This window comes from Fusarium sambucinum, chromosome III (genome assembly GCF_050947815.1).
Source record: "Fusarium sambucinum isolate potato_lamoka chromosome III, whole genome shotgun sequence".
In the NCBI taxonomy this organism is placed as follows: Eukaryota; Fungi; Ascomycota; class Sordariomycetes; order Hypocreales; family Nectriaceae; genus Fusarium; species Fusarium sambucinum.
In genome coordinates this window covers 639142-655604 of record NC_139292.1, presented here as the reverse complement: position 1 = coordinate 655604, position 16463 = coordinate 639142, and the positions used below count along the sequence as shown (strand labels likewise).

Genomic DNA, 16463 nt, shown 5'->3' with positions numbered 1-16463 from the left:
GGGGGCTTGTTTTCATGCAGTTCTGCCTTGTAATATGCAGCCATTATATCACAAACCCCACCTGATTGCATCCAGCATATTGCATAGACAATAAGGCTTCCACCATGAAGCCGCCCGCATACAGTCAGCCTAACTTGCATATCCTGTTGGACCAAATTGCCTAATAATGGCAGGGATCCCTCTCTTCTTTTCCCCACGCTTCCTTGCTAAGGCTTCGCCCTGTTGTTTGTAGATCTCACATTTTATTTCCATCCGTCGCCTTTCACTGTCTCTTCTAATCGTCCCTCGTACGCTTTGAAAAATACATTCGATTGCACAGACGACTTCCAGCGTTTCATTGTCACTCCGCCACAAATGAGTAAGCAGTCAAAGAACGCTTTTATCCAATCAGATGACATCACTGTCGCCATTTTCTGCGCCCTCCCAAAGGAGGCCGTCGCGGTCAGACTCGTCTTCGACGAACGATTCGATTGCGATGTTGCTCCTGGCCAACAATTGCATGTCTCTTCTTACGGTCGAGTCGGTGAACACAACATCGTACTCACCGTACCTCACCAAATGGGGACAGTGAAAGCATCCCAGTGCGCTGCTGTCGTGGCCCAGCAGTTCCCAAACATTCGATTAGCTTTATTAATTGGAATTGGAGGGGGTATTCCTGGTGCAGATGCTGATATCAGGCTCGGAGATGTTGCTGTGAGCATACCGCAAGATAATCACCCTGGTGTGATCGAATACGACTATGGAAAATACACTCAGAACGGAGAGTTTGTTTTGAAAGGCTCGCTCGATAAACCGGCCCCGATTTTGATCAGTGCAGACATGTCCTTACAGATGGATGAGATGGAGGACGAATTTCCAATGGACGAGATGCTTCAGCGCGTCACACAGAACCGTCATTTCTCTCGACCTAGTCGTGATGTTCTTTTCGCTGACACCTTCCATCATGCTGGCGGAAAAAACTGTAGCGCTTGCGACAATTCTAACCAAAAACAGATTGTCAACCGAGAGCATCGCGACAGAGATGTTGTCATTCATCGAGGTCTTATACTTTCAGGAGGAGGCGTGATAAAGAACCCGGAGGATCGAGACCGGTTACGGCGCGGCAACAAGCAAGCGATATGTTATGAGATGGAGGCAGCGGGCATCATGGACCAGATACCTTGTCTGGTCATTCGAGGAATCTGTGACTATTCAGATACCCACAAGAGCGATGAATGGCATCACTATGCTGCCGCTGTTGCTGCCGCATATGGTGGAGCCATTCTGATGAAGATTCGTGGCGACCAACTGCGTCAAACCTCAACTATGAAGGACATGATGTCAGGAATGAAGAGAATAGAGAGCAAGGTTGATGACGTGAAAGAAGGTAATTAGGTTTCCTTTTCTTGATTTTGACTTCTCTTTCGCCCTTATATATCATTTCCCAGCCATTTTGTACAGTTGATGCATTACTGTCAAAGCCGTTCGTGAGAATCTCGAGTAATAATTGGTTCATAGAATCACATCGATCCCTAGTTGATAACATCACGAATCTCTCACGATAGAAGCAGCGTTATTTGGTCAATTGACTAGATAATCCGCACCGAGCCTTTGGCTTCAGGCTTCTTCGTCTAGACTTCTTCCAGCAGGTTTAACACCCCATCCATATAGCCCCTTCGTCTCTTGCCATATTCCACTCCCGAGCTCAACGCTGACCCAGCTGCCCTTTGCAGTCGCATACTTGTAGTCTCAGGCCACGACTAACTCGCAGGTAAAGGCTATTAGCCTGACCTTTGCGAGGGCATCCCTCTTCTTTATTGTACAGAGGTTTATTGCCTCCGTACACAGCTTGGCATCTCTATTATAACTGACCGCAGTCTTGATCGCATTAGAATACAAGCTATCGGGGTAGTAACCGGGACTAATAGCCTTTAGCTTAATAATCGGCATTATATATAAGAACTACGATAGGTTAGCTATATGCAATAAGAGACTGGGATTAACTGACTTAGTTAGTCTTGCTTAATTAGGCGATATTAGCTTGCCAGTTAACTAAGGTTATAAGAGGAAGAAGTTACTGCTATCTTTAGTATAATAAAAGCTTCCTTTATAAGTTATAGCCTCTATTATAAGGTTTATACTAAAAGAGTTACACTATAGAAAAAACCTTATCTTAAGAGAACCTTAGATTTAATTATTATTAAAAATTTAATTTATATAAATAGATTAATCTTTATTAAAAACCTAGAGGAAATTAAGAAGGCCTAGGCAAAAGCTTAAGGATTATAAAAATAATAATAATAATAGAATCACAACGACAAAAACTCCTGGAGTGGATTGGGCAAAACAATTGGAGACATGCCCATCAGGCACATTTCTCAAGACATGAACCTGGAACTGGCCAATGGTTTCTCAGCCACCCGGACTTCAAGAAATGGGAAGCTGGCCATCAGCAAACGTTGCTATGCCAGGGCGATCCAGGAGCTGGCAAAACAGTCATGGCATCCGTCATGATCGACCATCTCAAGTCTCGTGCCAGTATCGAATCAGCCGTAAGTCCGACAGCTGTTGTATTCTTCTATTTCAGCGCTGCAGATAGAAATCAGCAAGGTCCTCCTTACTTTATGCTGAGTCTCATGAGACAATTGATTGAAAGCAGTCAAACTTCACTACTAAAGGCCGCCACGGATTGGTTTGAAAGATACAAGAACAATGACCCAGCATCACTGAGCATGGAAAGCTTAATCAGTGGGATCATTGACATATCTCTTTCCTTCTCGAGAATCTTTATTGTCATCGATGCTCTCGACGAGTGTGAAGGGAGTGCTTTGGAAAAAGGAATTATGTGTGAACTCTTCAAGATCCAAATTCGGACCAAAGTCAACATCGCAGCAACTTCGCGCCGCCTAGAATGGATCAAAGACATGTTTACAAATCTCGCTCCGAACTATTTGTCACTTCCTATCGAGGCAGCCGATGAAGATGTACAAAAATATCTTGAAGTACGCATCAATCGTAATCTTGTCATTCAAGAATGCGATTCGTCAGAAGAAAGGAACAAACTAGTACAGGATGTACAAGAGGGCATCAAAAGTGCTTCTCGTGGAATGTGAATATTTACTTCGAATTTATATTACAAGCTGGCTGACGCAGGTTTAGGTTTCTTCTCCTCCGATTTCATATGGATGAAGTCGATTATCAGATATCAGAGCAGGATATCAGGACCAGCATTCAGAACTTCCCTGAAACATCAAACGCGTATGAGGAGATTTATGGAAAAACAATCGACCGCATCCATGATCAGCCTCTTAAGCATCGTTTATTAGCGAGCAAGACCCTCAAATGGGTATTCTGTGCACAGAGACCACTGAGTACTTCGGAACTTCGTGAAGCGGTTTCTGTCAAGATTAGCTCTGCACTCTTTGACAGGACAAGTCAAAGTCCCATTAACCTAATTGTGAATGTATGCAGAGGCCTTGTGACAGTGGATGACGATAGAACTGTCCGATTACTTCATCACACGACACGCGAGTATTTCGACCGTAATTTCGAGCGTTTGATGCGTCTGGGCAATGATTCACTCTCAATATCAATGAATGGAGGTATGAATATCGACCAGCTACAAGCTACCAACAGAATTTCCATTGAAGAAGATCTCACTATGGTTTGCATCACCTATCTTTCATTTGATGCTTTCGAGGATGGACCATGCAAAGGCAGGAGAGAATTCTTCAGACGCGTGAATTCTAACAAATTCTATAAATATGCTGCTCGCTACTGGCTCTATCATCTAGAATGTACTAAGAGTGAGATGCTAAAACTCACGAAGAGTGCATTAGTGATCAGATTTCTTCGCAATCCCCTAAATATACGGGCATCAGGTCAAGTCTTTCTAAGATACTACCAATTGGCTTCCAATACTTTGAAGGGGTTTACATGTCTCCATTCGGCGGCAATTACTGGCTCGAACCAAATGGCTCGATTTTTACTTGGGAACGGTCACCAAGTGGATGAAAAGGACTCTCACGACCGGATTCCACTTTCTTACGCTGCCGAGCACGGTCGTTCGAGTACAATTCAGCTATTGATCAATCTTGGTGCCACGGTTGATGCTGTCGACGTACGGTATCGGACTCCACTTCTCCACGCCGTGAAGAAAAATAGGTTGGAGGCCATAGAGCAACTGTTGGACTCTGGCGCCAATATTGAAGGGGATCGGAGGGGTCATATGACACCACTCCTACAGGCTGCAGACGGTGGACGAACCGATTTAGTACAATTATTGCTGCAAAAGAGAGCAAATATCAACGCACAAAATGAATATGGCGATACCGCGTTGACACTGACTTTGGGACCGTACTACGTACGCTATCGTCATATGGTAAGGGTGCTGATTCACAACGGTGCCGACGTCAATATCGCAAACATGGCCCGAAACTCTCCGCTTTTTCTTGCCTTATACGGAGAATGTCCTAGTTAATAATATTACAAATCTCTTATAATAGAAGCAGCATTATTTAGTTAATTAACTAGATAATCTGTATTAAGCCTTTAGCTTTAGGCTTCTTTATTTAGACTTCTTTTAATAGCTATAACTTAAAGGCTTTAGCTGCTATTATTACCTGCCTCTTTAACTAGTTAAATTACTTATTATATAAGATAATTAGCTTATTAAATACCTTAAAGAATTTATTTTATTATTTAAATAGTTTAACCTTTTCCTTTAAAATAACCTTTTTAAGCTATTATATTTTTTTTAGCCTTTTTTTTATTTTAATTTTCTCTTTTTTTTCTTTTTACTTATCCTTTTTATATAAAATTAAAAGATTTAATTTATAAATAAAAACTATTTATTTAATTTTTAAAAAGATATTCTTTTTTTTTATTATATAGAGATTTACTATTATTATATATAGCTTAATATCTCTATTATAATTAATTATAGTCTTAATTATATTAAAATATAAGCTATTAAGGTAATTTATATCTTTAAGACTTTTAATTATTTTATAAAGAAATAAAATAGTTTAAATAGTAAATATCTAATAATTTAATAATATTATAAGGCTATAAGGCTATACTTTTAAATAAGCTTTTAATAAAACTTTATATTAAAATAAAGCTATATAAAATAATAAGATAATAGTAAATACTTTCTTTTTCCTTATATAATAAAACTACTAGTAAAGAAAGGCAAGAATAGTAATAAAAAAGTAAGTTATCCTGCCTTTAACTATCTATTTACTATTAAAGTAATAACTAGGACTAATAGCCTTTAGCTTAATAAATAATATTATATATAAGAATTATAATAAGTTAGCTATATATAATAAGAGACTAGGATTAATTAATTTTAATCTTATTTAATTAAGTAATAGTAAATAAATATCTTTAACTTATATTATTATTAATTTACTAGTTAATTAAAGTTATAAGAAAAAAAAGTTATTATTATTTTTAATATAATAAAAGCTTCCTTTATAATCTCTATTATAAGGTTTATATTAAAAGAGTTATATTATAAAAGAAACCTTATTTTAAGAAAACCTTAGATTTAATTATTATTAAAAAGTTAATTTATATAGATAAATTAATTTTTATTAAAAACCTAAAGGAAATTAAAAAGGCCTAGGCAAAAGCTTAAGGATTATAAAAATAATACAGAGAATATGCTAATATTTGCTAACTCCTTCTCGAAAACGGCTGCTCTATACATCTAGATCCGAAAAGCAAGGTATTACTTTATATGGCTGCATGTTCTGGATATCTGGAGATTTGTCGTCTACTTCTCGATGCCAAAATGCAAGTCGACGGCGACGGTAACGCGGGCACTCCATTACTTGCGGCCGCGCGACGAGGACATTCAGGTGTTTGTAACCTTCTGATTCAACATGGAGCTCGAGTGGGAGGCAACGGTAAGCGGGAAACTCGACTGTCGATAGGTCAGAGAAGGTGGTTTGGTTACCACATGAAATCTGACAATGATACGAGCTCTCCGCTTACTGAAGCTGCAGCAAGAGGGCATCTGGAAATCTGTCGCCTTCTGATCGATAGTCAAGCCCCCATAAACGGTCACGCAGATGAAGATAGTCCATTAACCAGAGCTTCTTCTGGGGGCCACGAGGACATTTGTCGACTGCTACGAAACAAAGGTGCCATAGAAAGGGTAGCCAGTTAGCCCGGCGATCTTAATTATGGAGCTTTTCTCCCGAGGTGTGAACAATGGAATACCTAGAGCGGTGTTTGTGCAACATGCCATTGGAGTTAAACATAGTAGGGAGTATTTCTCAAGGCCACGAGGCTGTGGAAGAAAGAAAAAAAGTGAATTTATTATGGAGTTCGCATCGTTTTCATCTTCTACTATTATGACTCGGTCAAATTCTTGAAAGAGAATTGAGAGTCTGGGCAACTAGATCGTTGTCTGCATCGCTGTCTTCAGTCTCCTGCAACAGCTGCTTGTGTAACTTGAAGTTGGTGAATCGACGAAATAAAACAGTCACCCAGGGCGTAATCTCTTCAGAAACTCGAGCCATAGCTGCCTTGGTTTTCTGTGAGTCGCCGAATTCCAGCAAAACAATTTTGACATTGACGCTGGGGTCTAACTCTTTTAGGAAGTCCATAGTAGAGTACAAGTTCGAGGCGTCATCCTTAGATATGGCGATGGTGATGTGTCGAATTGATGACCTCACTAGGCCATCTAACTCATACCTTTGGTACCTTCCATTCCAAAACGCATCGAGTGCTTTCAGAGGAACCAAGAATCGGTTTTCTTCGTAGAACAACTGTCGGGCCTCAGTTACCATTCCTGCATTGTCAGCACCGAGAGCTAGCTCGTCCATCAATATGAATCCAGGCGAGGGCTTTGGACTCAGCCTGAATCCATCTCCTTTCTTGCCCACTTCAATTGGAACATCCACAACCAAGTGCTGTCTCAGAAATTGCTTTTGGCTTTCTGGCTGAGCTAGATCCTCGTCACCGAAAATGAGGCTAGCCCTGAAGGTGTTGGTTTTTGTCTCTGCTTCTGTGACCACTCCCATGAACTCTTCTGTAGGCTTTTCCACTTCGATGTTGTTGTCCTCGGGGAAAGAGTGGAACACATCAGGAACTTGGCTTTTATAGAAACCCGGGGACTTGAACTTCCAGAATTCTGCAAATTTCGCGCGGCCTCGATGGTCACTGTTCTCGCGAGCCTCGCCTCCTGTGATGTGCGACTCGGCTTCTTGCTTCGCCTTGTTCAAAGCAAGATGTAGACAGTCAAGAGTTGAGCCAGCATACCAGTAGCACATAGTAGAGTATAAATGATACTGAGGATTGTGAGAGCCCAGCGTCTGCAAAACAAACGCAAGAAACAGAATGTTGAAGTACTGGCCGCTGACAACCACACTAGAGTAGCTGTTGGAATGGTTAGTTCAAAGACAAAATATCGTCCATAGTAGGTTGATGCTCTTACCTAAGCTCTTCAGCTTTGTCTTCCAACAATTGTTCATCGGCCTCTCTGGGGCTGTAGAAAGCAGCCCTATCCAAAGCTTCATATTTATAGCCTAGTGGTATCAATAGACGTCTGTTGTCCTTCGCAGCATCTCCAGATGTACGGTCACAGACGATGCTTAGATCTAGAAACGGAGGCTGTTTGTTGGGAAGATCAAGACGAATGTCAATGCGAGCAGCTTCATGGCTAGGCGCGAAAGTTTGCTTGTAGTGACGAAGCGCTGTGACTTTGATTTGATCGGTAGATGATAGCAACGTGGCAGGAGTGTATTCTGGATGTTGCTTCTGGATCCTCTGACAGAGTGGAATCAAGAATCTTTCGCGAACCCAGACTCGAGCGGAGTCAGAGGTGTTTTTCAGCCAACCTGGCCATTCATGGTTCAAGGGAGCCATTTCGAAATCATTTGTGGAGAGAGGAATTATAGAAAGAAAAGAGTACTTAATGGTGATGTTGAGTTTTCATATGGATTCGAAGTTGAGTTATAAGAGGGAAACCGGCATTGGTAAAGTACTCGATCAAGAGATGTAGCATGTCTTGCGTTGACGATGATAAGAGTATTCCAGCAGTTACAAGTGTACAAGAGAGTGGGACCTTATTGTCGCCTTACTGTCCAAGGACACCCTCAAGCTACCTAACCAGGTGGATAACAGAAAAACATTGACAACAAAAGCTCCTTCACTATACTGGAAAGGTAAGGCCTGTCAAAATAGTTAATCACCTTCAGGTCATCGTCATGTATGTAATTTCTGTCAACCAACTTTGCTGTGTTTTACATTGTGATCCACCTGCCAACTCATTATGTCTTATGTCATGCATCAGCAACACGTATGGATATGGGGCCTTTATGGGCCTGTGGGTAAAGCTGAACTAGATTTAGAGGCTCGGACTTGTAGTTATCAGAGTAAGCACAGAATTGATAAACCAATGGACCTGCCGGCCGCGAAGAAGATGGCACGGCACGCATAACCTAGTTACATAACGGAGGGTTGGGTCGGCTCGTGACTTGTCTTACTGCTGGGCTCGTCCCCGTTTTTGTGCATTTCAGCCCACGGCGTGCTTCCGACCATTGCCATTTGTAGATCAAATCAGGTCGGCGGTTGTGGAAAAAGGCCATTGTGGATTCTTACTGATTCCAAAGACTCTTGCTTTCCATCACCGTTGATATTCATAAGTTACTTATGCACGCCACAAGATCTACACATCTAGAGGATTGTTTGAAGAGATGTCAAGTATCACTATTGACATAGGTTCTGAGCTACAAAGCTTTGGCAATGCTATTACTCTTATCAGACAGTTTTTAACCTAGGAATGTCGATTTTGTCAAGCAATCGATGCCAAAGACTACGCAACGGGCCTTCAAGGTATGCATTATAAAATGGGGCCTGTACAGAGTGCTGAGACATCGTAATTCAAGTTTGCTGCATTGGAGCCAAGCCAAAAGCAAAACCGATCTGGATTTTGATATAGTGTGGCCGTTTCTCGATGAGCAATTGGTTTGCGACACACCGCCAGATTAATCTTTCCTAGTTTGAGTTTTGGTGCATCGCATATCGATGTCGCTATGTGAGCCATTGTGTTAGACTTATATTGGTTTATTCTGTTAACGGCATTGTTCCCTCTTGCCGCGCTGGCTGATACTGAGACATCTACATAAAGATGAGACACGGGCCTCATCGAAACAGAGTAACTCTACTTCGGGTATGAGTTGTTCTGTACGTCATGGTTTCAGAAGATATGGTTGATATCTCATGTGAATCTTGCCAATGCCTGTATCGGCGAAGAAACTAGATTGAGCATTTCCTGTATGAATCATGCCAGTTGCAATTCTAGAGTATCTTTATTGAACCCACCCTAGCTTTAACACCTGGGAACCTCTGGAGGGCACTTCGTAATATGACCCAGAGACACATATCAACCTTCATAACTGACTTTATATCTAGAAATATTCAGTCTTTTACCTGCCGCAACGCTGTTAACCTTTGGCTTTATCTTGGAAAGTAAGTAGTATTTTGTTTTTTCACAAGACTCCACACTGAGTAGCGACAGCGATAAAGAAAGGTTCTCTGGACCAACTGAAGGCAAGAAGAAGATCGACGCTCGACGTGTGTCAAAATACAAGATTGTTGCCCGTTGATCTGGTTTGACGTAACAGAGTCCGATCATTCAACATGTCTGGATGACCATATCTTGGCGACACGAGTATGCAGGATACACTGCTGAAATGATAAGAGGAGATGAAGTACTTTTAGTCACTCATTGTTCTCCAATAGGTAAAACGCGGCCACGGATTCCAAGAAAACATATCTAGTATGTATTGAGTGATGTAATGTTAAGCAGCGAGACATTTTATGTAACGATTATTGCTATGCGCATACCTACGGCAATAAACACGGCATAGAAATAACCGTGTTGCATAAAGTCCTGCCTATCACGGAAGGGTCGGGCCAACTCAATATTTGTTTAATCATCATGGCCGGCTCAGGGAAATAATCATCTTTGGTCCGATATATTCCGATTTTGACGTTTATCCCCGCTGTATTTTTATCCCGTGTATATAAAGCAAGTCTTCACCTATATCTTTGACCATTAAAATTCCATACAAGTCTTCAACTGCTTCTATCAGTTAACAATGTCGACCGGAAGAGAGTTGCCCGGCGGTTCCTTTACAAAGAAGCAGCACGCTACAACCTACGATTACATTTCCCCACTTAAGCTTGACTTATCTGGAAAACACGTTTTGATCACAGGCGCAGCATGGGAGGATGGTGTTGGCTTTGCTACGGCTACGGCATTTGCGCGCGCCGGAGCGTCTGCGATAGCTGTAGCTGATCTACACGGCGTATCAGAAGATCTCACAGCGAAGTTAAAGTCAGCTGCAACAAAAGCTGGTCGTCCAGAACCCAAAGTGCTGAGCTACACGGTTGATATTTCAAAGGAAGAAAGCGACAAAGCAATGCAAGAAGACGTTGCGAAGGCCTTTTCTGGACGCCTGGACGTTGTCGTCAATAACGCGGCTCACATGGAACCATACGAGCGACTCCTTGACATAGACCCAGATGTGTACTGGCGTACATGGGAAGTCAACGTCCATGGACTGATCAACATGATGCGCGCGTTCCTCCCGATGCAGCTCCCCACCGAAGGTGGTTTGTGTACAGTGATCAACGTGTCCTCCTCAGGCGCCTTGAGCGCTCGACCAACTAGTGCAAGTTATCGAAGTTCAAAGCTTGCACTATTAAGATGGACTGAGTCCATACAGCTGGAATATGGGACGGAGGGACTTTTGACATATTGTGTCAATCCGGGTGCGATCAAGACCAAGATCACTGAGCTCGCGCCCGAGGCTCTGCGGAATTCACTGCCTCATCGGCCAGATATAGCTGGGGATACAATTGCATGGCTGGCTTCAGAGCGCCGCGAATGGTTAGGCGGAAGATATGTGAGCTGCCCATGGGATATGGAGGAGCTCATGGAGAAGAAGGATGAGATTGTTGAGAAGGATTTACTCAAGGTCAGGATGACATTTTGAACTAATTGAGTGTGCTAAGGTTATTCGTCTGTCTCTTGATTGCCACGCTATCTGTCATTGTTAAATAAACCTCATCTATATCCATCATTCTGTACAACCTGCAATGGCCAAGACAGCCATTCTTTCCAGAAACTTCCGAGTATATCCGCTACTACTTCCACTATTGCTTTTCCCCAGCCTCGCATGAACCAGTACCCATTATTCCCATGTAAAAGCACCCCAAATAGGGCAAAAAGGATTAAAGCCGGTGGCTGTCTTTGCTTCAGCAATGTGAAATAGGACTCGGGCGCAAAATGAATAAAGATGAGAGGTCCAGACCACTCCTTATTGTATCCCCAATCATCACGTGTCTTGGAGTCCATGTTGGAAAATTGCTGCGAGTAGAGACGACATTTTCGAAGAATATGAAGGGCCTCTTCGTAGATTTCGGAAGAACTAGAGTCACTCCAAGTTTCGCGGATACTACAGAAGTAGTCATCATCAGAGCCGTTACTATCCTGACCCGGATCGAGTTCGTCCCAGTTGCCCAGACTCATTATATTTTGCATCCTTCCAAATCGAAGGAGGTTATGAGTAGGCACGAGCACAGCGTCGATTCCGCGTATCATAGGAATCCATTCGGCACCTAGAACCTTTTCATTCCGTGCCGACGTCGACAAGGTAGGTGCACCTTCAACAGCATCCTGAAGAGGGTTTGACATGGCAAAAACGTACAAAACGTTACATATAGACCATGTGAATAATGCTTCACTGTTTTCTTCAGTGATATTGGAGATTTGTCTCTGGAATCCAGTCAAGGCTTCTCCATGATGATACATACCATCCAGCCATCTTTCCTTTCGCTCTGATGGAGAGTGGTAAGCGATATGTAGAGCTGCCAGGCCTAGTAAAGCGTGTAAGACGAACGGGTATTGGAAACCCATTTGAGGAAACGCTTCCTGCCACATCCAAACTGTCTTGGGGCATTTGCAAAGGTCTACACTGGTAGATACTGTCCAATGATGAAGGAGACGTAGATGAGTCAACTCCAAAGTCCCGGTCGGGGTATAATCAAAACTCGAGAGTGAGTTTGCAGTTGACGACAAGGTTGGTGTTGGTGTTGGCACCGATGTGATGGATGGGGATTGAGACAGCACTAGTGGCGATACCGGAGAGGGGAGTATCTGTGGCACAAGCACGACTGGAACAGTTGTGTTGTCTGGGTATTCGCAAGGTATGTCGCGTCGCTTGCAAGACCAGCATCTTGGGCGTTCTTCATTACACTGAGAAAAGAAGATAAGCCTCTAGTTGGGGAAGTGGTATGTGGATGAGCTCACTTTGACTCGGCGTTTTCGGCAGTCCAAACAACCAGTTCGCGATTTCTTGTGTGGCTTACGTTTCGGGCGTGATTGTGGTTGTCGTGACGTCTCCATGGCTAAAAATGTCTATTTGAATCGTTCCGGAAAAGAGATAACTGCTTGCATGTAGGTTTACTGGAACGATAAACGATGAACGAGAGACTGAACTGAAAGGAAATGGAACAAAACAAGGAGAACATTGGAAAATTGTGTTATTAATCGGCTTAATGAGTGATGAGTCCACTTAGGGAGGGGGAGTAAGTGGATATAACTCGTATCTCGTTTAGCTTACTCGTTCAACCTCGTTTAGCTGACACGAGACATTACTTGACGAGTCTAGTTCCGTTCTTCTATGCACGCGCCAACCAATTGACTTTATTCCCGGCAAACCTTGTATCCATTAGCTCCAGTAACCAAAGCGCAGTGTCATTTGGAAGAAACTTAAACTTACATGTAGGGTAGGGACTAACACTCAAGTTGTGTACAGACCTACAAATAGTCAAGATGAAGTTGATTGTGAATCAAGTGGTTATTTGTAACGACTCATGGCATCGCCATAACCGTTTCACAACCAAGTTATTGTCCATTTTACAGACCAAGATTATCTGAAGAAAAGTAAACATGTCTATTATGAGGATCATAGTCCTTCTGGAAAGTGCAAATAGGTATCTACCGGTCAAGCAAGTGATGTTGGAATCTACTCAGTAGATCGTCCTGGTCTACTTGCAACCCTCTCTCTCCCCTGATCATCCACTCGCCTTCCTGGTGACGTTCTCGAGCTATAGCCTTACGTGTTGAGCTATGCACCGCTGTGCGAATACTCTTACTGATTCCCGCACTAGGGTACGCAAACACACCAAACATACCAGCTCCGCTTTTAGTCACAAGGCTCATAGCTCCCTTTCCAATACCTTTGACAGCCCCCAAAGCGCCCTCTTTTCTGGCACCTTTATATGGCTGTACCACAACGTCGCTCAGACCATCAACGAAGCCCCAAGCAAACGTCTTGCCTGCTACTATCATGCCACTTTTGGCGTCAGTCACTGGCCCATGGTCGCGCACGCCGCCACCGTAGTGTTGTGGCACTGATTTGAGGCCTTCTGTCAAGGCAAGAGGAAAATCGACCACCATTCCTTTAAGAGCGGTGGGACCTATCATCCCTATACTCTTGGCTGATGCGCCTGCCATCCTTCCGGCAAGCGAGTGTGACCGTTCGCTGTTTGGTCGTAACGTGTCACCAGACGATCTGCTCGCCAGGCTATGAGTGCCATCTGTAGCCTTGTTCTGAGCTTTTTTCGATTCCCAATCACGTCGGTGTTGTTCCTCTCTGTACTCATCGATCGGTTTCGTGACGATACCGGTAATAGAGGTAGTCATATCTGTTGCTGTGGCCATGACTGCAGAAGCGCCTCCAGAAATCGGGTCCCATCTCGTAGTTTCGATATAGATAGTGTTACTTTGGTAGCTATGAAGGGTGAATCAGCATGCGATACACACTATGTTCGAGGTCGTGACCTGTGGAACTGGATACTTACGCCTTTATATACTTGCTGTCGCCCGGTCTTTTCGAAAGAATAATCTCGGCAGCCATCTTGGAAAGCTTGATAGGCCGCTTTGACTTTGAGTATGACCAAACTGCGGGCTCTGTTGGAATCAGGTCGCACCTCATTCGCTCAAGGGGAAGGTTCTTATGGAACGACTGCACAGCAGCACGAACTCCCACTTCAGATTCCATCTTCTTCGCTATGAGCATTGCAGCAGCAGCGGCCTTGTCTGAAAGGCAGTAACGAATAGCTTCTGAAAGATTCTCTACACTGAGTTCTTTATGTGGTATCGGAAACGGCCCTGCACCTGCCTTGGCCACCATCTCACCCCAAAAGGGTTGGCTACAAAACGGTCAGCCTGGAAATTCGTAACTTGATCTCTTTGTGGATAACTTACTCGCCAAAGAATGGGATGATGGTTGTGGGCTTCCCATTTCTCAGTCCGCATGCTGTTGTACCTGCTCCTCCATGATGAACAACAGCTGCAACGTTTTGGAAAAGCCATTCGTGAGGGCAATCTCCTATCCAATACACGTTCTCGTTCGCAGCGCCCGCAAGGTCAGACCAGCCTTTGGAGATGATGGCACGAGCACCAGTTGACTCGACCGCATCCAGAATGATACCGATGGTCTTTTCCGGATTGTCCAAAACAATGCTTCCAAACCCAATGTAGACTGGTGGCGGACCGGCCTTTAGGAATTCGGCAAGGTCTTGAGGGGGAGAGAATTTGGGGGCGTCGCGGAAGAAGAAGCCACATACGTCTACGTTACCATGTTAGTGCAATGCTTGTTATTGGCGCGATGACTGTCTTACCAATATGTGCTGCCCAGTCGGTAGGCTTTGGTACTAAGGCTGGAGACCAACAGTATGTGAAAGGAATTTTTAACGTTTGTGTGATCATCGGTCCATCAAACATAGCCACCTCCTCTAGATCTATTGATCGTCTCCATTTGTTGATCAGATCCCCCAGTCTAAACGCGTTCTTGGTCAGCTGAAAGGTCACCCATGATGGTCAACAAAAGCATCAAACTCACCCTTGCCAGGTCAACCACTCAACAATGCCGTATGAGATATAGTTTTCCACCCGAGGATCACTGCCGGCGTTCTTCAAATTGGCAAGTGGGTGAGGGAAGGCCCTGGTGCTACTCCAAGGCATCGTGAACATCAAGTGCACAGGAATACCTAGCGCTTGGGCGCAGTGTACGTGTGCAAAGCTGGGAGGGTTCGCGATTATTGCATCAGCTACAAAAGGAAGCCCAGTTAAAGTATCCGGCCTTATACACGAGTGCCAGAACTTTTCTAGCATCTCTTGGACCATCCAGCGCTTCTTCTGGATTTCTCCAGCCGCCAGGCTCTTCATGCTAGGTATCAAGCCGGGATTCTTAACCATGTAGGACATCAATTCAGCGGGGTTTCCTCCAATGGGATAAAACTCCAGGTTTGATTCTCGCACAAAATTCTCAAATATGTCGTGTGTCGCGAGACGCACGCGATGACCGTATCGTTGGAGCTCGTTGCCTAGAGCGATGAATGGCTGTACATCTCCACGACTGCCCACGACCTGTATGACAATGTTGAGTTTTGTAGCCCAAGATTGGCTATCTGATTGTGTCTCGGTGTAGGTTGGGGCCGGGGAGGCCGGTTGATCGTGCTTTTCGGCGGGCAGTTGATAGAGGCGGCTAAAAGTGCGAACGAGCTTCGAGTCACAATCGATATCGACACGGGCGTCGTCTAGAGGGATTAGCAGGAAGACCGTTGAATAATTAGATGCTGTACATACCTCTGGTTTTCACATGGCTTCCCACAAAATTGGCGAATGTTGATGACGAGGAATTGGTCAAGACAGGTTCGGCAGGCATTTCCACAGCATTTGGCAGGTCACCTGTGCTGGCGGCGTGTCGGAAGTCATGGTAGGGAGGCGCTGGTGTAGCTGGGCTCAGGTAGGGAGTGTTGTCGCCGGCGAGCTCGTATCGAATCGTGTCTCTTTTTTTATCACCCATTGTCGCTGCGGTTAAATGTATCTTGGCAGTAAACTTGGGGATAATATGGAAAAGTAGGATGAGAGAGATGAGTTTTTCATAATGATTCAACCCTATCAACGAAAGACTGACGTACTGACAGTGGCTTTGGTTGCACGGACTTTTCCGGTTCGCTCTCCTCTCGTACCTCGTTAACATCTCGTCAAGTCACCAGACGTAATTGGATACTGGATATGTCATGTTCGAAGGTTACCACTACTGGAAACTCAAATACGATGCTAGCCGCATGAGGCAAAGATAGCTTTGGGTGGGCACTGGGCAAATTTCCCGGTTGGTGTACACATCAGTCTGCCTCATTCTGATTGACTGATGGCCTCTAGCATGGGTCCGTAGGTCCATAGTTTTAGCTCTCTCGTTCTTCGTTCCTCGTTCCTCGTTTATCGTTCTTGACCACTCGAGGCACAGCCTTGATTCCGATCATAATCTTCAACGTTGAGAAATCCGAAAAAAGGTACCGAGGCAAGGGCGACGTCGCGGCCTCACTAAGATGAAACTCCATTAAGGACGGCTCATCCAATCTGATAGGGGTGAGCTTCGCAATAGTAC

The 16463-nt window shown here is 44.0% G+C and overlaps 5 protein-coding genes across 5 annotated transcripts; 2 read left to right on the top strand and 3 right to left on the bottom strand.

The window, feature by feature from the left end:
- Positions 1-354: 354 nt before the first annotated feature.
- On the top strand, positions 355-4459 carry FSST1_010409 (uncharacterized protein; the record flags this gene model as incomplete). Its single annotated transcript, XM_083233437.1, has 3 exons — positions 355-1366; positions 2287-3088; positions 3139-4459. The coding sequence occupies 3 exons, from the start codon at positions 355-357 to the stop codon at positions 4457-4459; spliced, it is 3135 nt and encodes a 1044-aa protein (XP_083080105.1).
- Positions 4460-6353: 1894 nt separating this feature from the next.
- Positions 6354-7860, bottom strand: FSST1_010408 (uncharacterized protein; the record flags this gene model as incomplete). Its single annotated transcript, XM_083233436.1, has 2 exons — positions 6354-7371; positions 7430-7860. 2 exons carry the CDS (start codon positions 7858-7860, stop codon positions 6354-6356), a joined length of 1449 nt encoding a protein of 482 aa, XP_083080104.1.
- Positions 7861-10097: 2237 nt separating this feature from the next.
- On the top strand, positions 10098-10997 carry FSST1_010407 (SDR family NAD(P)-dependent oxidoreductase; the record flags this gene model as incomplete). Its single annotated transcript, XM_083233435.1, has 1 exon — positions 10098-10997. One exon carries the CDS (start codon positions 10098-10100, stop codon positions 10995-10997), a length of 900 nt encoding a protein of 299 aa, XP_083080103.1.
- A 71-nt stretch (positions 10998-11068) lies between these two features.
- Positions 11069-12409, bottom strand: FSST1_010406 (Zn(II)2Cys6 transcription factor domain-containing protein; the record flags this gene model as incomplete). Its single annotated transcript, XM_083233434.1, has 2 exons — positions 11069-12259; positions 12314-12409. 2 exons carry the CDS (start codon positions 12407-12409, stop codon positions 11069-11071), a joined length of 1287 nt encoding a protein of 428 aa, XP_083080102.1.
- A 594-nt stretch (positions 12410-13003) lies between these two features.
- FSST1_010405 (glycosyltransferase) lies at positions 13004-15878 on the bottom strand (the record flags this gene model as incomplete). Its single annotated transcript, XM_083233433.1, has 6 exons — positions 13004-13799; positions 13870-14220; positions 14276-14639; positions 14692-14849; positions 14913-15609; positions 15659-15878. The coding sequence occupies 6 exons, from the start codon at positions 15876-15878 to the stop codon at positions 13004-13006; spliced, it is 2586 nt and encodes an 861-aa protein (XP_083080101.1).
- Positions 15879-16463: the final 585 nt, after the last annotated feature.